The sequence below is a fragment of the Thunnus maccoyii genome, chromosome 6 (assembly GCF_910596095.1).
Source record: "Thunnus maccoyii chromosome 6, fThuMac1.1, whole genome shotgun sequence".
Lineage (NCBI taxonomy): Eukaryota > Metazoa > Chordata > Actinopteri > Scombriformes > Scombridae > Thunnus > Thunnus maccoyii.
The window spans coordinates 1,564,356-1,589,900 of record NC_056538.1 but is presented as its reverse complement, the minus strand read 5'-3'; the positions used below and the strand labels follow the sequence as shown (position 1 = coordinate 1,589,900).

Below are 25,545 nucleotides of genomic sequence, written 5' to 3'. Positions count from 1 at the left end.
TAACATTTTAGGCTACATAATGTTTTTATGAATATAATTTCGGATATGAAATAGCCATTCTTCTAATAATCATTTCTTGTCCTGATCCTTCCAATTATATACTGTTCTCGATGGTTTCTTGGTTTTCATAGCACCCTCAATCTAACTAATCTAGACTATTGCAGGTGTTTCTTGACTCAATCCAAGAGGTTCGGTAGTGTAGAAATGCATCCCCCCAATTATGTATCTTTCCAAATTTGTTCCCCCATTTTAATACATAACCAGGCGCCTATGGGTACATGTATACATATATCATATATGTACACACACATATATTACTTTACTCAGTATACATATACACAAATTTTACAAAATACTGCTCCTCCTCCACTTAAGACATGAAAGCAAAGAACAAGCACTCAGGTTATTAGAGGATCAGAGGTACCATAAGAGGAGACTGCTTCATTCTTACTCGAGGAAGTGCTTTCAGTAAGTCAGCCTTACCTGCAACAGCATCAACAGAACGGAATTTACTACCACTGCACTTTAGAGAAATTAACACTTCCTGTTCTTTCACTGGTCAGTTGAAGCTGGGGCTCATTAACAATCAAACATGAACATTTTACGAGTTGCCTCTACTGTCTTCCTGTTGTCTGTTTTGTCTGCCGTTATCGATCCTTTGTTTTCCTTGCATGTTTTTTTTTTTAACTTTCTTAATCTGTATTGTTCTTTGTATTGCTCTGTGGCATTGTTTGATTAGTTAATGTGTACCTATTCGTCTGTGCATATTAATTAACCATGAATTTTATAGATGTCATTTTATTTATCTTATGCTCACTGTGGCTCATTTCGCTAAAGCACCACTGAGAATAGGTGCAGTCTCATAGAGCCACCAGCATGGCTGTAGATTTTCTCCTGTATCCACATGGAGTGCATATTTACATTGTATTCTACATGATTTGTATTATTTTAAATTCATTCTGACACAAAATGTGAAAAGAGCACTTTAAGTCACTGGAAATCAGCTTTAATGTCTTCAATTGTTCAGACCAGAAACGTACAAAGTGTCACCACATCATGTACAAAAATATTCTACAAATTAACCCCCCCCACCCCCCCCCCCCACCCCCCAACACACACACACCCTCAAACGAAGAAAAGAAAAACAAAACACCAATCCACCAATAACAGGCTACAGTGTCTAAAATCTCTATATAACTATCATTAAAGAAGTACCTATTAAAATGCTCTAAAAATGAACTGTATATTAAATACAACCAACAGCACTGTATATACATACATGCATTAGGTCACTATAATGTTTCATTGGGTTCCACCGTGCTGGTGAAGCCCATTACATTCAGACACATTCAGTGAGCATACATTGTACTCCTGCCTGAGGAAACACAACACACACACATACACATACAGTAAGCCACATCCTGTTCAATGACATGTTGCTGTGCAAGAATGCACAGAGAAAAGACACATACATGTGGCTATATCACGTTTCTTTATACTTTAATGAAACTATTATTTTTCAATTATTATTTTTTTTCCAATATTTCACCCATCCTCCAGCTCAATGCTCTCTCTGCCCGGAGTGAAAGTGAAACTGAAAAAACAGACTGCTCACTTATAGCACTTTAAATGTCAGTGTGGGAGGTATCCACTCAGTGGTTTGTCATTTGATCGATGATGATTTAAACTGAAACAAGATGTCATATGACATGACCTGTTGCATCATGTCAAGTATTATTGCAGTACAGAGGCAAAGTGTCTCAACATTGTTGTGATTAGTCCACAGGAGGTCGCCTGGTATGCAGATTCATTTTCATAACTGCATGGGTTGATGTGAATTATCTTGCTTAAACCATGACATTCAAAATACAGTTAAGTATTGTTTAGTCATATTTTGGGGAGATACACTATTTATAGGGTCAGTTCATTCAAATTAAAATAATAAATATTTACCTATTACCTCTGGTGTTTTGGTTTTATTTGTCCAGGCTTTGAGATATTATTCTTAGAGATTTCTGCCTCCATGCCAATAGAGTGGAGGTGAATGGCATGTTCTTTTGTGGTGCTCACAGCTTTGAACAGTACAGTTTACAAACCAAGAGTCTACAGCTATGATATCAGCTCTGTGAGGCTGTACTTAGGCCTCACAGACAAACATCTCAAAAGCTGGAAAAATAAAAGATATCTGCATGGATAGATACCACTAAAGCTAAAAGAAAATATGATGAGCTTTGCAATTTGGGTGAACAGACCCTTTAAATGTAAACTTTATGTTGGCACTATCTTTGTTAACCTTGGAATGAATGTTATTTCACTTGTCCAATAATTAGGAGCCGTAGCCTTGTAACAGCTGAAACCAGCAGCCTTCCAGCTATGACAATGAACTAAACAGTGATAAGGCATTCTGTCCATTGAAATACAGTTAAAGATTTACATTCATAGAGAAGCTTCAAACAGCCAGTGGTTAGAAAGTAGGAGGAAGCAGTTAACGAACGAAGAGGAACCTGCTAACCAACCTGATATGTACAAACTGAAACTGGAGACAAAGATAAAGTTGTTTCAGTAGCAGCCATCATGATGTTAATGTCATTGTCTCACCTGCTGACTAGGCTTTAAATGACACCTGACCAGGGTGAGAGGTATTACTATCATTTCTTTTCAGAAGAGTTACAGTCAGTGCTTGAATGTGTTCTGTTACTAAGATGAATGATCCACCGGTGTATTACACATTTCTCATTTCTGTACATTAACACAAAAGTGCAGACCCTTTGATTCCTCTTTCCCTTAGATTCTGCATTATTATGCTTGCAACCTGCTTTGGAGGTACTTTGCTTAACTATGGTCACGCCCATTAAGTACATTGGAATTTGGATTTTACAAAAACAACAAATATTTCAAATCGGAGGTTCTTCAAGAAGCATTTCTTTGTTGAATGTTGGCTGACCCACACTCTGAAGGCAGGCAAATGTCAAAAGTACCAGTACTCTGTTGCAAAGAGCCCAGTTATTAACATGCATGTATGCAGACATGCAGAACACATCTCAAGCAGCTGGTAAAAAAGCCACAGACGCATCCTTCCGCTGCAAAGGGAAAATAAGTAGAACTCATCGCTGCATTGCTACAGCAGATACTCTAAGAGCCGCTACGACATGCAAAATTAGGGTCACATGACCATCAGGGGTAACCAAGGTAGCAAAGTGCTAGCAAGCTTCTCCACTGACACCAATCACCTTTTCAAGGGCAACGCATCAGCAAGGTGTCTGTACCACAACACACCAGCACCCTTTGTTTTCTATTAGTGTTTTTCCAACAGTGGGACTTCACAACCCTGAGTCTTTGAGAAATTGTAGGGCACAAGTTCGTACAGTTCTACCTTGCTTTTTCATTGTATTTTAAATACCGGGAAGGATTGTATGTATGATATTGAAAAATTGCCATGTTTGAATGTACGTCATTATAATATTAAAAAGACTTTAGTTCAAAAGAAAATGCTTGCTGATGTGCACACAGAATACACAGAAGTGAAACTTACTGCTAGGTTATCTGCTTGACCAATCATGGGCAACAGTCCTTTGCTGTTTCCCTCTGTCACACAACCCTCCCCTTGCATGTCTTAGTGGTCCCTAAAGAGTATCCACATCACATCCTTTGATCTAAGACACACACCAAGACCACAAACTCTGTCTGCCTTACTTGCATATTGAAATTTGTTCATAATACGGGAAGAATCAAGATAACAAGAACACTTATTAATACTTGGTGTAAATGCAAAACCCTGTGATCAGATGTCATTATCATGAGAACATATCCATATACAGACCAAGGTGAAAACAGGCTGTATATGCTGCTCCAGATATGAATAAAACTCATAAATGGAGATATGACAATTCAGCTACTATGAATTGTCAGTATTAGCTCAATCTAAGATAAAGAGTCAAATCCAAATTCCAAAATCCAAAAAAAAGTTTCAGTTCCTAAAAGCACATTTGCCTATCAGCTGCTGTATTTGTACATGTATGGACAGTGAGCATGCAGGCCCTGATGGCAGTGATCTCTCAGGCAGTGATGATGATCCCAGGGCCTTCACCAGGAGAAGAACAGAGTGAGCAGACAAAAATCAGGAATGTTGGAAAACAAGATTGTGCACAGAAAAGAGAGGGGAAGGGGAAACAGAGGCATAGAATAAGGGGGAAATTAAGGATCCAAGGGAAACCATGGAGATCAGGCACAACAGGAGCAGGTGAAGGTGGATCAGTCGGCATCCAGGGGGAGGAAGTCACAGAGAGAGGAGAAAGAAGGAGTGAAAATCAGACATACAAGAAAGAGGGCTTCAGCAGACTGTGAGAAACACTGTTAAAGAGTCTGGAACAAACTGATGAAGGAAGAGAAGTCTTACTAGATCTTTCCTCAAAATACAAGATCAGCAGTCACATTAGAAAAGGTCATTTATATTAATTGATACTCAGCAGGACAGCTTCATCATATTTCACATTTCTTTACAAAATTGTATTTACAACATTTTCCATTTGATTGATTTTTTCCTTTAAACCCCATCTCATTTCTCTTTTCTTGACATAAAAATGCAGATGTTTATCTACTAAATAAAATGATGTAGACTCCCTTTGTGAATATCAGTGTTATTGGTGTCGTCAGCTGGTTCACCCAGGATTCTCGTTCTATGATACGTACTCAGGTGCCTTCCAGAAGTGTCCGGGGTGAGACAGTCTTCGGTTAAGTTTTGGGAGCCTCTCCAGCATGCCTGCCAGCTGGGTGAAGGTTGGCCTGGTGTCTGCCTGGAATGACCAGCAAGCAGACAGGATCTCCTGTTGGGATATAAGGTGGAGAATTAATGTGTGATACATGTTTTAATTGGGGTTTCTATTGATGGACGGGTTTAATGTTAACCTCTAAGTCACTTACAAACTCACAACTCAACTGTGACTGTTTGCATCACCAGCAGGAAACCACCATGACATTGATATCAATGATATGAATGCAGAAGTTCCTCTGATGATGCTGGTTCCAAAACACACCAGACTGTACTTAAGTCTATGGAGCCTGGCAACGATTTGTGTGCACTAACTACTAGTTGAGGTGGAATCTTGATAGATTCTAAACCAGAATCAAAGATGCCATCTGGATTCATTGCATGAGTATTTACAATCAAAAACAGAGGCCCATTGGAGTGCTGAAAGAGTCTGTGGGGCTAAAGATAGCAACCTCAGTTTTATTGTCATTAAGCTGTAAGAAGGTTTTAGCCATGGAGTATTCTACCTCAAGGCAGTGAATTAGCAGGGATTAAAAGCATCATGGATCACAAGGTTTCAGTGCAAGGTACAGCTGAGTATCATCTGCATAAAAATGAAAAAGAGATGTTCCTGGAATTTCAGAGTCCAGAGGAAGCATATATAATGAAAGATAATGAAATGGGACCTATGCTGGAGCCATGTGGTACTCCACATGAGAGGAGGAGAAAAAATCATTGATTCTAACAGAAGATGTTCTGTCTTTGGAGGTAGGCTCACCACTGGAGGTCCTGCCCCTCAAAGCTAACAACATGCTCAAGGATAGAGTGATCAACTGTGCTGAAAGCAGAAGAGAGATTTACCAGAAATAAAGTAGCATGATTTCCCAAGTCTAAAGACAAAAACAAATCAGTTGTCACCTTCACTAGAGTAGACTGAGTGATATGGTGCATCCTAAAAGCAGACTGGAATTTGTAGGCCCATAAAATACATTTAAGAACTGACATTGTGTTTAATAGACCAAAGCTGAAGTATTCACATATCTTAGTCCCAAATCCAATCAAAACTGTATTAAACACAAGCAGCTTATTTATAGTACACTGTCCAGGACCTTTCATTCAATTTTAGTTCAATTCAATAAACGTTATTTGTCACTGAGGGGCAATTAGAACCTGGCAACTATTTATTTTGCACTACATTAGGCTGATGATATATGTACACCTAACAGATGGCCACAAAACCTGTCCAGTACTGCAGAAGCAATGTCCAATGTAGCATCTTTACTGTATAAAAAAAGACAGTCTCAAGGAGTCAATGACAATTGAAACAAATTCAATAAACTAACAGTGTTAATATGGAGGAATTAGTATTTGTGGCACCTCGTTACAAAAACCCAACTGCTAGCCTGCCACAAACACTCATTATGCTTTAACTAGCTGAAGTAGCCACCTAACTACAGAACCTGGAACTTGAGAGCACAAACTAGTAATTTTTGTGCACATATTAAAGTAATTCAAGGTTATGAATGACTGACTCATGCACACGACATGGTCCTACAAAGTACTGAAAAATGTACCCATGATACAGTTCCTGCCAGGGCCTGTAGAGGTCGATTTAAAAAGTTCCAACTTCTATTTTGTATGTTATTGTATTTTGCACAGTTTATGTTACAGACTCACCGTGACCTCCTTGCCCAGGTTGGTGTCTGCCAGCACCTTCTTAATGCCCTCATTACTGCCTACTAGCCAGATTTTAGCTTCCACAGGCTGGTTGGTGATTGGCCAATGTCTGACCTGCAGCTCATACCAGATTGTGCTGGAAATTAGACGGCACAAAGATCAGATTAGGAAAACACCTCATATGCTAGACTCTTTTCACTCCATCTCTGCCTGTGTCATGTGAGTCTAAGAGAATATGCTTTATGGAAATAACGTTTTTCAAAAAAATGTGCAGATAAAGGATAAAAGTTATAGAACAAGTCTGGCTGCATTTGTGAGTTGAGCTTGTAAGGTTAAAATAAAAATAACCGGTGTGCTAGCTTTCACCAGTAAACCTTGATTTGAAGGATTCAAACTTCATCAACAAAAACACTGACAGTGAAGTAACTGCTAAACACAAAAGTCAAAAATATAGAAACAAAGTAAAGTTATTAAACTTTGTGTCTTTGTTGCCACCATGGCAATTAAAACACCACAAAAAACAAGTATCTGTTGAATAACCCATGCAGGCTGTCGATGAAATCAATATCAATCAATACCCAAAAGCGTAAACATCAGCAGCTTTAGAGAAAGGCAGCTGGTCCTCATCAACCTCTGGGCTCATCTTTCGAACAATCTCTGGAGACAGGTAGTAGATCCAGCCTTGAGGTATCCGCAACACATTCTTTCTTCTAAACACACACACACACACACACACACACACATATATAGTAAAAATGCAATACAACCACAGCTTACAAGAGACACTGATTCATTTTTCAGACAATCATTAATTTCACTCTTACCTGCCTTCTTGTACCACCCCAGACATCCCAAACAGGCCAAAGTCTGTGATGACCACTTTGTTTGTATCATAGAAAACATTCTTAGACTTCAGATCCTTGTGAATGATGCCTTTGGCATGTAGATAACCCATTCCCTGTGAAAGATAAAGATTTGCTGAACACAAGAAACTTCAAAGAGTGTAAAATGAGCTGATATTAAGCAGTTTTATTCATATCACCAAGTCCCTTTGTGTAGAACTTGTCTGTAAGTACAGCTTTCAAATTATTCTAATGGCATAAAAGTTTGTTTATAGAAAAGTGAGACAACACAAGTGAAATTCAGTGCAGTCTATGTGTGGCTTCCAACACATTTATGATCAGCAGCATGCACTGATGTGTGCCACAGTGTCTTTTTTAAAATGGTACCACTGGGGTCAACGATGTCAAAAAAGATTAATATCATCTCATGCCTGTGTCTTAAGTACAGAGCTGGAGCAGGGGGAAACATCTAGCTTGTCCCTGTCCAAAGTGAAAAAGAAGAGATCCTACCAACACCTCTAAAGCTCACTGAATAACTCTCATCTCATTTGTTTAATCCGTACATGAACAGAGATGTAAAAACAACAATTTGTCAGATAGGGTTGGAGAGCACAGGTTCTAGGCTGTGTACAGACACGGTGGTGCCAAACCGGCAGCCTGTGGTGACAAGACCACAATAAGCTGCACACAGGAAGCTGTAAACATCCACTGTGCCTATTGTTTACCAAGAAATATTTATAGTGTGTCTAATTTTACTTTTGGAAAGAAAGCAAATGAGTGCAATATCATAGTCTTTTCAAATCATCATAAAAACAATGATATCAAGTTATGGTGCTACATATTTCTTTTTTCATATTATTATACAAGTATATAGTGTATATGCTCATCAGGCAGTTGAATACAATGTGCATCAGTATGTAATGTTTCATATAGTAGCAGAAATCATCATGTATGGTGATATTAAAATGATTGTTTGTGGTTAAGATGCTGTTGCTTATGTTCATCTCACACAGCAAGGCTGCTTACCTTTACAATCTCCTGTGCAATCTGTCTGGTTTTATTGATGTCTAACAAGTGACCTCTTTCTCTTACAACAGAGTATAAAGTCACACCTTTACAGAAACTGCAGAGAAAACACATACAGCACTGTCACAAAAACTGAATTCACATTCAACAGCAGAACATCAACCGAAACATCACATGTAGAGAAAAACATGTAGACAACAGCTTCAGATTTAATAAGTGATGCTAACATATGAATATACATTTGTTCCTGTGCTGGAAATGGGGAAATAATAGCAGCTCCTGGTGTGAACATGAATCAGCTCTACCTTGTGATGATGGCGAGGTGGGGCGGGGCCATGCAGGCACCCATGAACAGGATGACATTCTCGTGCCTGGTCTGCCTGTAGTTCATCACCTCCTTCTTGAAGAGCTTCAGGTGATCCTGGTTGTTGCCATCAATCTCCAGAAGGCGAATGGCCACCTCGCCATGCCAGCGACCCTTGTGTACCTTCCCCCAACGACCCTGAAGAGTCAAGCAACTCTGTCAGTTGTCTGAGAAAAGTCATATTCTGACTTTTATACCCAGATTTAGTGTGTTTGCACATGTCTGTACTTTTATTCAACAGTGATGACATGAGGGGATGGGTTAGGGTTAGGCTAGCTAATAAGCTTTGATTATTTGTTCAGTTCTTAGCTCATTGCTTGCTGTATCACATATATTTTTAATGACAGTTAGGAGATTCAGTTTCCAAAAGGACACCAACTAGAGCACAGCAGCTGACTGAGCTACCAGTTCTACCAGTGTTTCAGGTTTTTGTGTCCACACTGTAAATCAAATGCAGGCAGCATCTGGTCTGCTGAGAGCAAATGGACAAATTTGCTCGCCAACAAGACTGAACATGTAAATAAGACTCTGTAGTTACTGAAAACTATAGGCTAGCAGTTTCCCTCTGCCTTCAGTCTTTCTGCTAAAATATAGATCATCATCTATCATAGATAAGAAGATATGATTATTAAGTGATGATATTTGTTGCGATCGCTCTTGATTATTTTATTTTGTTTTTTCTTTTATGTTTTGGATTTTACTTACTTTTCATTCTTCAATTGTTTTTTTTATAGAAGCCGAGAACGGCCAAGCTTGCGAATATTGTTTTTAGTGCTGTTATCTTGAGATCACGAGTTAATTATTTCATCTTGAGAAAACAAAAGGTTGTTTCCTCTTATTGCTTATAATGTTTATCATAGAACAGGAGTGCCATGCCAGCAGTAGTGATGAGAGAAACAAAGCTTTCTGAAGCAGGGAATCATATGAATTCAATTGTGTTGAAAATGGTTCACTGTTTCAAAGCATTTGATAGGATCAAAATGGCAACATCTGCTGGGCAACTTTGACATTATTTTTATATGGAAGGTTTCGGGGTGTCAAGACGTCATGAAACAGGCAAAATATGTGTAAACTCACCACTGTCATCTCTCTCTTTGATGTTTTCTGTCATACTTCAATAAAAGTTATTTACCAAAAACTGTGTCAGTGCGTGGGTGCATGAATATATATGTTGTTAATAAGGCTTATAGTAACCCCTTACTACTTTTATAAACCCTTTGATGGATTAGGGATGAATCCTCCTCAACAGTCATGACAGTGATCTTGAAGGCTGCAATCAGGTGTGATCAAATGAAGTAAACACTCATTTTCAAGTTCTCCATAATTATCCAGTGATCTTGAGAAAACAAGTCATTATTATCGCGTTATCTCCAGAAATCAGCTTTTTGTTTTCTCGAGATAAATTAACCTGTTAACACGAGAAAATGAGCTTTGTTATCTCGAGATCACAAGATAATTAACTTGTGATCTTGAGATAACGGCATTAAAAAAATAATTGCAAGCACAGCTGTTCTCAGCTCCTGCAGTTTTTGGGGAAAGCACTCTCACTTTGTTTTTGAAAGGTCAATTTTTCCCGTAAGGTCCAATATTTTTTCCATTACACAATTTGCTGTAAACTCCAAAACCTTTACACCCTTTTTTCTCAGCTTCTCTCTCTCTGTAGATACTGCTCTTTGCCTTTGTCTGGCAGTAGATTCCATGACTTTCAGCTTGCTGGTTTTCCTCTACTGCAGTGAGAGGTATGTGAAACATCTGTATACATCTCACGTTGTTGATGGGTCTCATACTGAGCATGGTTTAAAAACCATTTCAATAACCTCCACACAGGCCACAGATTTCTGCAGAAAGATATTGTTTGAGGAGTATGACATCTCTGTCTTCACCTTGCCGATAAGCTCTCCCAGCTGCAGCTGCTCATATGGGATGTCCCACTCCTGCAGGTAGACGCTGGTCTGGCTGGCCTTGCGAGTGATGGGGCCCCTCCAGCGGCCAGCAGCTCCACGACGGCAGATGGAGGAGGGCAGGTCCTCCAGCCCGTCCTCATCACACTCCTCATTGGAGAAGCTCTTTTCTGTGCCGCACTGGTCAGCTGCTTCCTCATCCACAGCTGGGTAGTCTTCCTCTGCCTCCTCGTCCTGGGACATACAGGAGAACAACAACATGGACAGTGAATCTTTGGCTCATGATGGATTTTAAATTAAAAATTTTTTAAATTTTAAAACCAGGTTCAACGGGGTGGAGTTCAGAAGTCTGAGTCAGCTTATAAGAAGTCTTTTATAACAAACGGTGTAAAATGTGGAAAAGGTGTTGCACATATTGTATAATTGACTTATTGTTAATACTATACTTACAGTAAAGAATATGCAGCAAATTAAAAGCTCACTGTTCAGCACAACATTTTTCATACCATTTAACATGAGTGCTTCCCTACAGCTTCCTGCTTACAGCAGTATTTATTTCATTTGACAATTAAAGAGCAACTTAACCCCTTGTTTTAAATGTTCATTCAGATCCAGAGCAGCAGAATCACTACTACTGTTTCACTCATAATCCACCTACTGTCAGTTGCTCGCTCTCACTTCTCATACAGTGTGTAAAATCTCATTTTATTTTCATGACAGAAATGTAATCCTCGATCTTTTTTTGAGCTGACAAATGTAGGCTTTATAACTGATATTTCCCCTCACATACGTTTTCCTCTTGCAGGAGGAATGCTAGAAAAGTGTCTCATCTTTAACATTTATTCCAAAGTCAGCAGCTAAAGTCTTTCAGCCCATCAGCTGAAAGACAAAATAGAAGCATGAAGGCTGCTACAGTTGGCTGCAGAGACACAGGAAACCTCATAAACACATTGTACCTACAGTGAACACATGCAAATAAGATTCCTTTGAAAAAACAAGCAAATATATTGATGTCTTTTCCCCTCTTCTTTTTTGTTTATATAACTTACTGTAAGTGAGAGTTAATATAACTGCCAGTACTCACGCCTCCTTGTTCTGCTGCTGTTAGCTGCGTCTCAGTGACGGCAACCTGTGACACTCTGAGAGAAAAACACAACAAACAGCAAGCCACAACATAATTAAAGTCATAAACTGACTGTATCACATGTATCAAAATGTGTAAGACTCCCTTTATATCAATGTTACGGTCTCTTACCCAGACTCATAGTAGCTGCCAGAATGTTGACCAGCAGTATATGTGGAAGAAGGAACATCTGTGGGAAAACAGAACTTGAGAACCCTGAGCTACTATAAGAGGGATACCCATCATTCAAAAATGCTACATAAATACATAATATGTTACTTCAAATGCTTTCAAATCTCAAGACTGCCAATTCTTTAAGACCTAACCTAATCTAGAACAATTGTAATGTATTCATGGATGTTTAGGATATTCTTGATCTTTTTACAATTACAAAAATAAAGTTGTAATTTTAAGAGAAAAGCTAGAAAAAAACAAAAAACATACTATTTCAAGAATAAAGTCATAATTGTATTAATTAATTGTATTAATTCTCTTGCAAAAGAGACTAGTGTTTGTGCTGCATGACTCTCTCCCATCAGCAGCTCTGCTCTGTGTCTACAGGCTTTCTCAACTCTTTGTCACAGGTAGAATTGCAACATTAACATTCACTCAGTACACAGAACAATCTTGCAACAGTTGATTCTCGCTGTATTTCAAAGTCAAAGTAAAAGAGTCATAAAGAGTCATAAAGAGTCATAAAGTCTGTGAGCCTTAGTCATTTTCTGATGCCATAAACTTCCATTGTGATCTGTCAGGAGGAAACAGCAGCTCATTCAAAACACTCATACAGCATGTGACTGACTTCATTTCACCTCAATATTCTCAAAACCTAACAGAACCTAAAAACTAACAGACTGCTCTCACCTGCTTAAAATAAACACCTTCTAATGTTCAAAATGTTCAAATAAAAGCTTTTCTCTTTATTCTTGAAACATTGCAACTTATTTTTTCCTGATAAAATTTATGACATCATTTTCATGACATTATCACTTCTTTCTCAAAACATGAGTTTATTCTCGTAACATTACGACTTTGTGAAGATACTATTTTCAAAAACTGGAAAAGATTTCTCTTTCCTTCGCAGTGGCCCTGATATTCTGTCATCAAATTGTCAGGTTTTTCAGCCCAGAAACGATCAGTGCTTAAACTTTTTTCACAGTAAGCTTCAGCCCAAACACACTGCTTTGAAGAACCCGTCTCACAGTACATGAGGCTTTTGCGTGCCATTGACAGGGTGCTGACCTGGGAAGTGGAAGCGGTGGTCCCGGGAGCCCTGTGGTGATGGGTTGGGTGGTGGGGTGGCGCTCACACTCGGGGGGTTGCTTGGCTGGAAATGTGCTGGGGAGGAAGGTGTGGAGGAGGTGGCTGATGACGGGTTACTGCTGGAGTCCAGCTGGTTTAAAGTGGGGGGAGGCTCCTGCTAACACACACACACACACACACACACAGAGAATTCTATTGTTATAATAGTGAGGATCTTCCATTGACAATTTATTTCCTGAACCCTAATCTTGAAACTCTGTCCTACATTGCTGATCTTTACCTGAACTGTCACCTTGATAATAGAAAACATACAGCAGATCAGAAACATGTACGTACCCTTTTGGTTATTGCCTTTGGTAAAGTGCCAAACTGCACTGGGATCTCTGCTGTGTGATCAATACGATTATTGATATCTGATGGCACTGATTCTGCCCTGCGCATCCTTGGCACTACAAGTCAGATTAAAACATGGGTTCATTTTACATCACATTAAATATTAAGTAGGATGCAGAAGTAACTGGTAATGACATTATCTTGGTTCATCTGTTAGCAATAACATGGTCAGATGTCTTTTCACATGCATATCACCAAAACCAGTGTTCAGCAGAGGACTGCTCTGTGCTATAATCAGCTGCTCAATAAACAATTAAGAGCAACATCAGAAAAAAAAGAAACACAAAATCCACAAGCTTCTGCTCCATAAAATCATATTCACTATAATTCCTCTCAATCAAATCCTCACATTCAATATAAAACACTGCATCTGTGTCCTGGCTGAAATTCCACTGTACAATTTCATGTGTTTCAGATTTTTATTAAATTAATTTGACTGATATGTTTTTATTAAATTAAGTATTTCATCTAATTTCAATACAAGAAATCATGAATTGCAAGATTTATATCATAAACTACAAGTAATGTTGGCTTTCACAGCCTGTGTTGGAACCATCTTCACACTAGTGTTTTGGGACTAAATAACTTAATCATATTTATACAGGAACTGTCAACTGTGATCATCCCAAACATCTATACTGTCACTTTCAGTGTAAACACAGTCAGTTCAACTCTGATGTTGCTAGAGAACACAACACATCAGTCTATAGGTATTACTGACTTACTTGACGCATCCAATATCTCCAAGAGGTGCCATGAGCTGCCATGCCCATACAGGTCTTAAACCTAGCCTTTACTGTACAGTATGGAAACACTCACTCTAGCTTTTAGCAAGTTTCCCTGACGATGAGTGCTACAGTCTTACATGTGAGAAATGATATCCGACACGAGGGAGCATCTTTGGTACATTTGTTGTGGCACTTTAACCTGTGAAGAGAAGCATATGACATACCATAATGAGATTGTAGGAAGTGATACTATAATCAAACATATGAGGGGGGTAATATCTACAGTGTCTTACTTGCAGTGTTTACACTTGACACCAAACATCATGCTCTTGCGACACACTTGGCACGTCTGGGAGAGCCAGGACTTGGTTGAAAACCTTACAGGATGGAGAAAGAAAGGCAACATTTCTTTATCATGTCACGTTATCATGTGACATTTGGTTCTGATGAATGAAGCTGAGGAAAAAGTGAAGTGGTGTGCACCACCAGGGATCTGAGGGAGAGTAAACCTGCCCAAACCCAGTGCACTCATTTGACTGATATGTCATTTTGAAATGTAAAATTTAGTGACTGTAAGTACACATAATGAATTAGAATTGAAGTAATGTAGATTAAAAAAGACTATTGAATACACCCCAGGATAGAGCCTACAGTACACTCAGGATTTTGTTATTCTTATTATATAGTTTGTGGTAAAGTTTGTCCTGAGGGTGTGCTGGAGGAAGGTCATGAGGTCATTAATATCTAAATCCATATATTTGTGTGCAAAGTGCAAATTAAAAGGCTTCATCTTCTTTGGAACATGATAGTAAATTTCCTGACTCATTAAATTTTGATATTGATACTGTGACACTGTGACAGGAACACAGGTCAGGAGAGGTCAGGAGCTGGTCTGAGGACAGTTAGTCCTCCAGGGACCATGAATACCCACACTAAATCAAACCATCAGTTTTCAGTAGGGATGTCTCATCATATATATGTATATATAAAGCCCAATCATTTCCAAGTTTTCTGTTTCTTGGCATGTTACTGCCACCAACTGTCTATCAGTGGAATAGTGTGAAACCATTAACAGGAATGTGTATTGTGTTCCACTTGTGCTCGAGCATAAAACACAAATAAAACGGGGACCAATTCATAAAAGCATAGCTTCATAGTGCAACTAGAGATCAAATACTCCACAAGGTACCTGTAAGGAGGGAAATGTAAATATTGGATCAGGACGAGGTATCAGCAGATACTCACATCACGATGAAGTGTCAAAAAACATGATCAGGAAATACAGTTTTTGATGACAGTTTCATCAAAGGGTGGTGTGAGAGAAAAGCTCATGCAGTGCCCAGCATGGAAAAAGTTGAACATTAGATTCTTGATCTTTCCTGTGTACAAGTTGAAATTTTGGCCTGATGGTGGCACTTGAGAACTATCCATACTAAATATAATGGAAACATGTTGGACAGTAATTGTTGAATATGTTGCTCTGGAACAAAATGTTGAACAGACATCAGCATCCTGCGGCTGGGGCAAATATAGTGGCTGTTGTTCGTATGACAAACATTGTCTAAAAGGATATTACACTAAAACTCTGTTTGATCTAGACTGAGCCATACAAGATAGGGAGAATGTAAAGTGAGTTTCTGAAGCCACAAAAGTGATCCAAATTATTTTCATACGGCAGCTATGTCAGTCATTCCAATGCTGAGCCAGATTGAGACTAAAACATTCACTATCTAGTGAGAAAAACAGCGAGTCAGACTGAGCACTCTGCATTGTTAAAATTCCTGGATTCTCAAAACATGACATTCCTCCCAGACTGACGCAGCCACTCCACAGTGATTTTTTAATCACAGTGTGAAGTTTGGACAGACTCACAGACTCACAGAGACTGTGACAGTCGGACTTTCACAGGGACTTGACAGGAAAGCACAGCAATGATAGTGGAATCTGAATCAGTCGCAAAACAATTTAAACCCCAAACAAGTATGTGGGGATGTCTGTAGAAATGCTACTTGTAGGACCAGCAAACAAACAGTGAGTTAGCCTCTGTATGTCTGTGAAAAGCATCAAAGGGTCACCCCACTGATTTTCCACTTTAAGGTCAGTGTACTGTCATGTTTCATGCTACATGTGCTGTGGAAACAGTTCTATAATGTCTGGAAGAGCTATTGGCAAGTCTGAGAAAATAACCCTGGTGATGTCATAGGGGTTGATGGTGGCTTGTGCCTTTCACACAGCCCACACTCACTAAGTAAAGCAACACATTAACCACAGTGTCCACAGCCTGACGCATGCTAACAGTCGCTTTTTCCTATTTAGCCTTTTAGTCCACCCATGCAGTGTGCTAGAGGAGGTCTATAGTGGTGACAGTAACTGACCTGTGGGTTACAGCCAGGCCAATGTCTCTCCTCATTGTCTGAGGTGAACTCCTGTGTACAGCCAGATCTGTGAAGAACATGAGAAAGTTGTCAGATACACAAAGAGAACATGTGGGATCACAGAATTTCAAAGTGAAGACAACTGGAGGGCTAATATCTTTAACTGGGGACTCACTGTCCAGCAGGGTGGGGGTGCCAGGCATCATGTATGGGGCAGAGGCAGGGACAGGGCCGGGGGTCCGGGCAGACAGCAGGGGTGACCGCAGGGTCGAGTCCTCAGGACCGTTCCCACAGCCATTGATCTGAATACTAGCCAATACTTTGTTCTTTTTAGACACCCTGCAGAGACAGAAAGTAACTTAAAACTAAGTCCTCAGATACAGAAGTCCACTGTGTCCTGAAACAGATACTATTTAGAGAACTACAGGTAAACCATGATGTAATAGTTCGGGATAGATATGGTTTTGATTCAGCTGAGCAACAGCAATTTCATGTTCATAGCGTAGTTTAAGTGAAGTAGTCTTTGTCTCTCATGTGTACATGTGTAAATACCTACTTACACAAGATGAAGTCATAGTCATGTTAATGGAGCTTAGAAATGGTATTGGACAGTGTGATTAACAATGTACAGTCTTATGTAGAGTTTCTCCTTAAACTGGGCAGACTCTTTTTATGTATCTTGTGTTAACTCACACTATACATTTTAATCTTCCTTTCTGCACAATCAGTACCTGTGGTTTTTATGCTCACACTGTACTGTAATCAATTGAGCGGCCACTTCATGGTGGTCACACTGAATGTAAGCATGGAATCCCCAGTTGGTTTTGTCCAGTGTCAATTTCAATAAAGTTTATTCAAAAAAACATGACTGCATTCTCAACAGTGTTGACAAAAAGAGAGAAAGGCAGCATTACTTTTTGCAATTCTACTGTGAACAGGAAGTAAGAAGAAAGAAATATGGAGCCACAGATGTCTGGAAGAAGCAGACAGTATAGTCTGTCTGTTCTTCTGTGAAGTCTGCAGTCTCAGTCAAGACTACAGGTTTAGCAGCAACAGCAGCCATGTGGGACAACAGACCATGGAAGTGCTTAAACTGCAGACATCTGACCTAAATTTCTGACCTGCCAGAAATCCAACTGATCATCCAACGGCCAGATTGTTGATCATTCAGGCCATTAATCAGACATCATGACCACAAACTGCACATCACACAACATCTAATCTGACAGAAATTTGGTCAGATTCTAAAATAAGTCAGGGGCGACCAATTCAGGGTTAAAATTGTGCTGAATCTGTACAGTGTCTTCCCTTTAGACTCATTAAAGGAATAGTTCAACATTTTGGGAAATACACTTACTCTTTATTTTCTCCTGGAATTAGATGAGAAAGTCAAAATTATTCTCATGTCTGTGTGTGAAATACTGAGCTGGAGTCAGGATGTGGTTGGCCTAGCTTAGCATAAAGACTGGAAGCAGGGGGAAACAGCTAGCCTGGCTCTGTCCAAAGTTCAAACATACACCTACAAACACCTTTTTGTGGAACATGCTTCAATTTACCACTTGCAAATCATGCAAATGGGTAACAGTTTAACTCCCGTTTAGTTGTATTAACTGACCAAATTTCAGCGGAGGTTAAGTGTGATATTTACCAATTGAAAGGTGAGACAAAGCTTTTTGCAAACAGAGAGTAGACTTTGATCTACCATCTTTACCATAAAGACCTGACGGCAGTAATAACCCTAATACCCACTTTTGGGTAGCAGGCTCCTCAATGCGGTTGGCGAGCTGTGATTCATGACTCTTGCTCCGCGTCAGTGCAATGTTGGGGAGGAGCTGCAGCAGTTTGCGGGAAGCCAGTGGGGGGGTGTGGGAGGGCTTGGCAGTGCATGTCTTTGAGGCGCGGATGGCCGGGGGAGTGCTCAGCTCCAGGGAGAAGGCGTCCGACATTTCCTCAGCTGGTATGTAAGGTCTGTGGTCATCTGAACAAGGGACCACTGATATGGAGATGGAGCGGCCGTGGCTGGTAGGGTGCAAGGGGGTGAGGGGACTGATGGCGGCAAAGGTATCACTGTCAGTTTGGGACTCAGAGCTGCAGGAGCCTGTGTCAGGCCTCAGGTTACCTCCTACAGTCAAAGAGGAAAGCAAGGAGAGTACACGCTGTCACACACAACCACAACATGAGTGCGAAGGTTTCATTTGAAATATAATCTATTTGATTACATTAAATGTGTCATTTTCATTTAAAATACATCTATTATAATCCAGTATGAATTATTATGCAGTTTACTGGTTATTTTCTTTACCAGTAACATGCAATAGATTTACCTTGATAACTTTATCTGTCATTTAACCTGATTACATTTGATCCGTTTTTAAATACTTTCAAAAGAAATGTTTTGAACCAGAGTGATGCACACTGTTGTATAGTGGATACAGTACACTATAGAGTCAGTGTACCAGTACAACATGAAATTAATACTGTACTCAAACTCAAACACAACACAATAGGAATATGCACCATGCAAGCATGAAATAATAAATGTCTTTGACGTTAAGCATGGAAATTCATTCTTCACATTGGACATACTATTTTGACAAAGCAATCCTAACCCAAGGTCCACTTATTTTCCAGGGCTTTTAACAGTATCACATGGTCTTTATCAGTTTATTGTTATTCTATTCATGGAATTGGGATTGTTTTGTCAAACTATTACTTAAATGCCAACAGATCCATCTCTCTCAACTTTGCAAACTGTATCTGTCGATGAAGACTTGGAAATGGCTAGTAAGTGCACCTTGATTTGGGATTGTTTTAAAAGGCAATAAATGCAGGACCCTTAGTTGATGTTGTACTTTAGTAGTACAAATTCCCTAAAAAAATTTCACAACAACAGAACTACTGAAACCCAGCTGACAGACCGTGAACCTGGGGCTTTTGAGAGTCCTGGGGTGGGTTCCTGATCTGCTGGGTGAGTATGCCATTTTCGTACCACGATTATGTATTTTGCTAGTTTCATCTATCTGTTAAAGGTTAAAGTTTACATCGAGCTTTACTCACCCAAACTTTTTGTGTGTATCCTTCAGGTCGAAGAAATGTGTTAAATTAATTTCTTCCTCATAAAACATTTGCAAAGCTGATTTTTAAAGAATTTTAAATCCTGCATTGTTTACATCCATGTTTACTAGCTTGCTGTTTTCTTCTTCCCTGCCTTTGTTAGTGCATTTCTGGTTTTCTTGGTACACTACAGCCACCTGTAGAACAGTGGAATAGTGTGACACCATTGGCAGGACTGTGTATCGCGTCACCCAAGTGTGTTCCCGTATGTGAGACAATCAAAACGGAGCCCTCTCCACAGCACTTTTAAAGGTCATAAACTCCACAGGGAACCTTTAAAGTCATGTCTTCTGTCATTCAGACACAGGTGCCCATTACATAAACATTACAACTTTATTCAGACATGACGGAACAGAGAGCACCACAATGCTTGTGTGATTAGCACTTGGCACATTGGGACCTATTTAATTTCTATTTGCTGACGTGCTGTATGTAAAGTGTTTTTCTGGATATTCTTTCATTCAGTGCTGGTTTGATTACTATTGTGGTTGTGTGAGATTTTTTTTTCCCCTTTTGCTCCACAAAGGAAAAAAAAATCAGTTTACAAACTGATCTGATATGAGAAAACCTCCCCAACAACTTAACATGGGCTCATTCACAGTGTTTCATAGTTCATAAAGCAGATTTTATTTTCTTTGGGAACACAAAATAACAATTATGATACATTTATTACAGCTCTCTTAGAAGGTGTCATCTCTCTGCATATCAAATATTATTGTATTTGTTTTTATGAATGACCCTACTAACATCATGGTTTCTGGCTCACCTGTTTCAGTAGCACTCTTCAGACAGGAGAGGGCGGCAGTGAGGCGAGAACGATCCTCTGAGTTGGAGCCCAGGCGTCTCATCGTGTCCTGCAGCTCAGAGCTGGACATCTGCAGCAAACTGTCCACTGAGAGCTTCCCTGCTGCAGCCTGCAGGGGACAAGGAGGACATTTCTGTCACTGATCGCTTTGAGGACAGGACAAAACTGGAACAAGCTAAGTCTGTCTTCTTTTTTGGTACTTTTCTTCTTTGCTTATGATGATAAATGTCTTCTACACCGCACTCAAAGAGTCGCAAGAATCATGAAGACATAATCCAGTCACAGAGTACAGGTAGACTTTCATCAAGTCTGGTCATAATATTCGCTATGTGTGAGGTAGCCCCTAGTGGATGAACATGGGAACTGTCAGGTGGCTCCTATCATAACAACTCATTGCTGCTTCACAATATAGTTGGGTATACAAAAGGGTCCGTTAGTACTTGTAACTAGATCCGCACACTTGTCCAAGTCTACAGAGATCTACGGAGTAGATCTGGACAAGGCCACATAGACAAGGCCTATGTAGGTTTACAAGATGCTTAGCCCTTTGGTTAACTTTGCCCTGTATAACGCCTGAATAAAAGAATTCATGCATTCATTCATTCACACCTTTTGACATCAACATCATGGGTGTCATGCACCATACAGGATGGATGCTGTAACCAAGATAATGCAGATCAGATGGTGATAATGACCTGTCCATCACAATTCACTCAAATCAATCCTACTGAACACTTTCAGGATGATGTTGGATGTAGCATCTGTAGAAAAGATCACTGGCAGTTGAAGCAGCGTTGTCTGCAGGTCAGCTGCAGGACTAGAGCTGCAACAATTAGTCGATCAGCAGAAAATGAATCAGCTTTTAATATTCAATCAATTATTTGTCTTTGAGCCTTTTTTTTAAGACAAAAAGCAAGGATTATCTGATTCGAGCTTCTCAAATGTGAATATTTTCTGGTTCCTTTAGTCCTCTATGACAGTAAAGTGAATATCTTTGGGTTGTGGACTGTTGGTTGGGAAAAAACAAGACATTTGAGGTTGCATCTTGGGCTTTGGGAAACAGTGATCAACATTTTTCACCATTTTCTGACATTTTATAAACTCAAGAACTAATTGATTACTTGAGAAAATAGACAGATTAATCGATAATGAAAATAATCGATAGTTGCACCCCTATGCAAGATACTTTTTTTTTTTGGCATTTTGCCTCAGTTGATTAGTGACAGTATAGACATAGACAGGACACATCAAGAGAAAGAGGGGGGTATGACAGATGTCATCAGCTGGAATAGAACCAGGGATGTTAGGGTTTCCCAAAACATACTGAAAATATTGACAGTGAGACATCGGCTGGCTGTGTTCACAGTTCTACAGACAACAGTGTTATTCTATAAACTGACTTGCTGTGACTCTGTTCATGATGTATACAGTAGGTTACCATGTTCACATTCTATAAACAACAAACTTTAAAGCAGCCATAAATGATTTTTGACCACTTGGGGGCAGCAGAACAAGCTGTACACACAAGACTGACATCTTATCACTGTATAAGAATCACCTTATTACACATCCAGCAGACACAGAGCGACATTATCATTCATTTGGAGTTGTGTTTGTGTCCACCTGATGAGTGTAAGTTGAATATTCACTCTCCTTTTAAGTCTGGTTTGGTCTCCATCAACTCCTGAGAAAAATATCTGTCTCTTTAGCTGTTAAATGTTCCATGATGTTCACTGGCTTTAACAGCAGGACACTGCAGCTCTCTTTACTGAGTCACTGGTTGTAATTAGGGTCAAAGGTGCTCAGACATTAAAATGAACTGTGGCTTGTATTTTACTCATCAGCAGGTATGGTGTACAGTTCCAGAGAAATTAGTTTGATATGATAGGTAGAAAGGAGTCTCACTTTGACTTATTAATAGAATTGAATTTGGCTCTTAAATGTGGTACAATGAGTAAAAGTATGCCAGAGAAACACAGTGACATCATCATCAAAATAGAAAAGGAAGGCAAAGAACAAGTTAGCAGTATATATTTAGCAATTTATAGAGAGATGAGTCAGTGACCCACACCTCTCAAATGACATTCTCCTCACAGGTTTGGTCACACTATTGGTCAGCCCTGTTCCACATTATGCAGCAGTTATCATACTGTAACATGTCATGACATTTGCTTATTTAAACCTTGTTCTGTCCTGTTCATACAAATTACTGATCTAAATTCTCCTTAATGCCAGCTTTCTATCCCTGTTCCACTTGAGTGCCATACAGGAGCATGCACATTTATAACAAGAATCACTGAGTCTCAAGTGCCACAGTTGAAGATTCAGATCTATTGAGATGTCAGACTATTTCTTTGTAGGCAGCAGGACAAGTTTCAACAAAGCTCTTGCGAGTGGAGGAGGGAAGGCATTCTGTTAAAAGTTGGGTCATCTGACAGCTGGATTTTTGGAACATGGAACTGTCACCAAGCTGATTTACTTTTGATTCGGCAGGAGTGAAAAAGAAAATCCCGGCTGTCACAGAGGAACAGCTGCCTCATGTGGAAGCAAAAGCAGAAATAAGAGGACTGAAGAGTCACAGTCAAGTTAAGAATTAGTCATTTAAAGGATGATGAAACAAACTCGCCTGTGGGTCTGTACTGTCAAATTAAAAACCAGTTCACATCCACTGTCAGTTTCCTCTGAACTGCGGTGAAATGCCAGACTGATTCCTGGAATCTATTGGCAAACTGTGAAAACAGGGTTTACTCTGTGCTGCTTCTATTTTACTGGAATGTGTTTTCTCAGCCCTTGGCGTGCATATGTGTGTGTGTGTGTGTGTGTGTGTGTGTGTGTGTGTGTGTGTGTGTGTGTGTGTGTGTCTATGTGTTTAATGAGGTGGATGGAGGAGAGGGAGGGATTGGCTTAATCTCTTGGCAACTGGCTGTTTCCTGCATTGCGTCCATGGTAAGTGAAATGGACAGGCTGGGATAACAAAAGGCTCATTATTTGTGTGTGATGTATCTGACAGACAGTGCTGGGACTGAATTGTGGACTCTGGGTTTCTTCCAACTAATTTTGGATAGGTTTGATTTTTTCAAGTCTATCCTAATACAATACTCAGATGCGTTACAATGATGTTAATGTAGGTTTGTTTGACCAACTCAGACCAGGACCATATTTATGCACTATTGAGGACACCAAGTGCATATTGTTGGTAATACTTTTGGGAGTTTGGTGGTTTAATGATGAAGAGGATATATTGTACAACCACACATATAGTACTCATGAGCAACCAATAGCCTTTAATGCACATATAGCATGTGAGCATTGTGGTTAAGTTAGACGGATTTGTAAAAATCTGAACTTATGCTTTAATACTTATTAGAGGCCATCATACATTCAAATGTGACCGTAACACCACCATCTGTGATCAGACTCCAGCGTTCCCACCAATCAAGTCATGGTTGACTCTATGTGGTTCTCACACTTAAACTACATAGCTTAGCTTTAAGATCAATCTCACATCGGCCTGATATGACATATTTCAAACTATATTACAATATGTAAAAACTACAGCCACAGGCTCTTTGTGAAGCATAACTGGAAAAGTGGACTTTAGGTACTTCTTGAAGACCACAGATCATGGGAGACCACGGATCCCAGGAACCATGACAGAGCTTTTCTTATGTTTCCTTTTGTGCTGCATGTGAGGAATGTACATTTTCATGCATCAAACCAGTTTCTAAATAAAGCATCATATTTATCAAGAAATTTAATTTTTTTTTTTAAAGTTTTGACTTGTTGTGTTGCCAGAACTGCTGCCACGTTTTTCCACTTTGAAGTTGAAAAGTGAAAGCAGGAGAACCTTTTTATTACAAATACTGAAAATATCGACAGTCATTCTACAATGTCTACAGTTGTACAGCCAACACACAGCAAAAGGGATGGCAATGTCAGTCAGCCGGTTGGTCAGCTGATTTGACCAGACTAAAATATCTCAACAAATATTGGATGGACTGCTATGACATTTTGTGGTCCCCAGAAGATGAAGTCTACTGACTTTGGTGATCTCCTGTGCCACCATCAGGTTAAAAATTTAATTTGTCCAATACTTTGGTTTATGAATCTAAACCAAACTACCTGTGAAATTAAGTAACTAACTCCCATCAGCCTCAACTGTACTTTGTGTTAATGTGCTAAATAGCAAATGTTAGCATGCTAACACACTGATCTAAGATGGTTAACAGTGAACATTATACCTGCTATACATCAACATGTTAGCATTTTCAGAAACCAGAAACTGCACCCTGAAACTGAAGCAGCTAAATGAAATTCAGCCATCATTCATTGTATTATTTACACCTGTGCTCTTCCTACTGTGAGATGTCAAAATATCTTCCATGAAAAAGGCCAACTGTGAGCATGTTAGCATGCGGATGTTAGCAATCAACTCAAAGCACCACTGTGCTGAAGTACAGCCTCACACAGCTGCTGACATGGCTGACTCTTATGCTGCAAAAAGATGTCTCTGTTCATTCCTCACATGTTCATGTTGTGTTCTTATCCTATTTAACAATAAATGAAACATTACTTTAATTGTCACAAAGTTACTTAATTGTCTTTTAATATATTTAAATCTCTTTTAGCTAAGTACGTCAAAATATCACAAAAGCTACATTTAAATACTGACCATCCAGCCACAGGTCCTATCTGTGGTTGGATGGCTGTCCAATTTGTTTAGAAATGTCACACATACAAGATATGTAAATACATATATATATATATAAACACACCCCATACAGAGCCTTGGAGAGTAGCAGGACGGATATCCTTTGAGATAAAATACAAGCATACAAATCTTTACAAATCTTGCAGCCAAATCTAATGTATCATACTCTCATACATACTTTCTTCTCATCATGGCAGAGAAGCTTCCAAATCTGTCTCAATTCAGATGTATAAAAGTCAAGAAATGCATGTCCTTAGTGGACCTCAGAACCCTCAGAAGAGGAAATGATTTGTATATTTGTGGCTTATTTGAGGATTGTGAAGAGCCTAACACTGGGAATAACTAACTGCACAACAACTGGTGTGGTTGCACAAGCTGGTGAATCACCTTTCCAAATTCATGTGGAGTCACGGCAACGGTCTAGCCAGAGGGAATTCCAAGAAAAAGAGAGTTGTTATGAAGTGTGTTTTGCCATG

At 39.4% G+C, this 25,545-nt stretch overlaps 1 protein-coding gene across 2 annotated transcripts in view; it reads right to left on the bottom strand.

Moving 5' to 3' along the window:
* Nucleotides 1–1,114: 1,114 nt before the first annotated feature.
* LOC121898721 (kinase suppressor of Ras 1-like) overlaps nt 1,115–25,545 on the bottom strand; it is a 66,148-nt gene continuing 41,717 nt past the window's right edge. For both annotated transcript variants that reach the window (XM_042414088.1, XM_042414089.1), the window contains 18 exons: nt 20,320–20,467; nt 18,189–18,561; nt 16,615–16,778; nt 16,440–16,506; nt 14,358–14,441; nt 14,202–14,263; nt 13,280–13,392; nt 12,923–13,097; nt 11,813–11,870; nt 11,642–11,696; nt 10,540–10,791; nt 8,598–8,794; nt 8,293–8,389; nt 7,249–7,382; nt 7,003–7,134; nt 6,425–6,560; nt 4,690–4,823; nt 1,115–4,081 (listed from right to left, as the gene is read on the bottom strand). In XM_042414088.1, the coding sequence (XP_042270022.1) occupies nt 3,994–4,081; nt 4,690–4,823; nt 6,425–6,560; nt 7,003–7,134; nt 7,249–7,382; nt 8,293–8,389; nt 8,598–8,794; nt 10,540–10,791; nt 11,642–11,696; nt 11,813–11,870; nt 12,923–13,097; nt 13,280–13,392; nt 14,202–14,263; nt 14,358–14,441; nt 16,440–16,506; nt 16,615–16,778; nt 18,189–18,561; nt 20,320–20,467 (2,469 nt within the window). In that variant the 3' untranslated portion in view covers nt 1,115–3,993. The remainder of the gene's footprint in view (nt 4,082–4,689; nt 4,824–6,424; nt 6,561–7,002; nt 7,135–7,248; nt 7,383–8,292; nt 8,390–8,597; nt 8,795–10,539; nt 10,792–11,641; nt 11,697–11,812; nt 11,871–12,922; nt 13,098–13,279; nt 13,393–14,201; nt 14,264–14,357; nt 14,442–16,439; nt 16,507–16,614; nt 16,779–18,188; nt 18,562–20,319; nt 20,468–25,545) is intronic.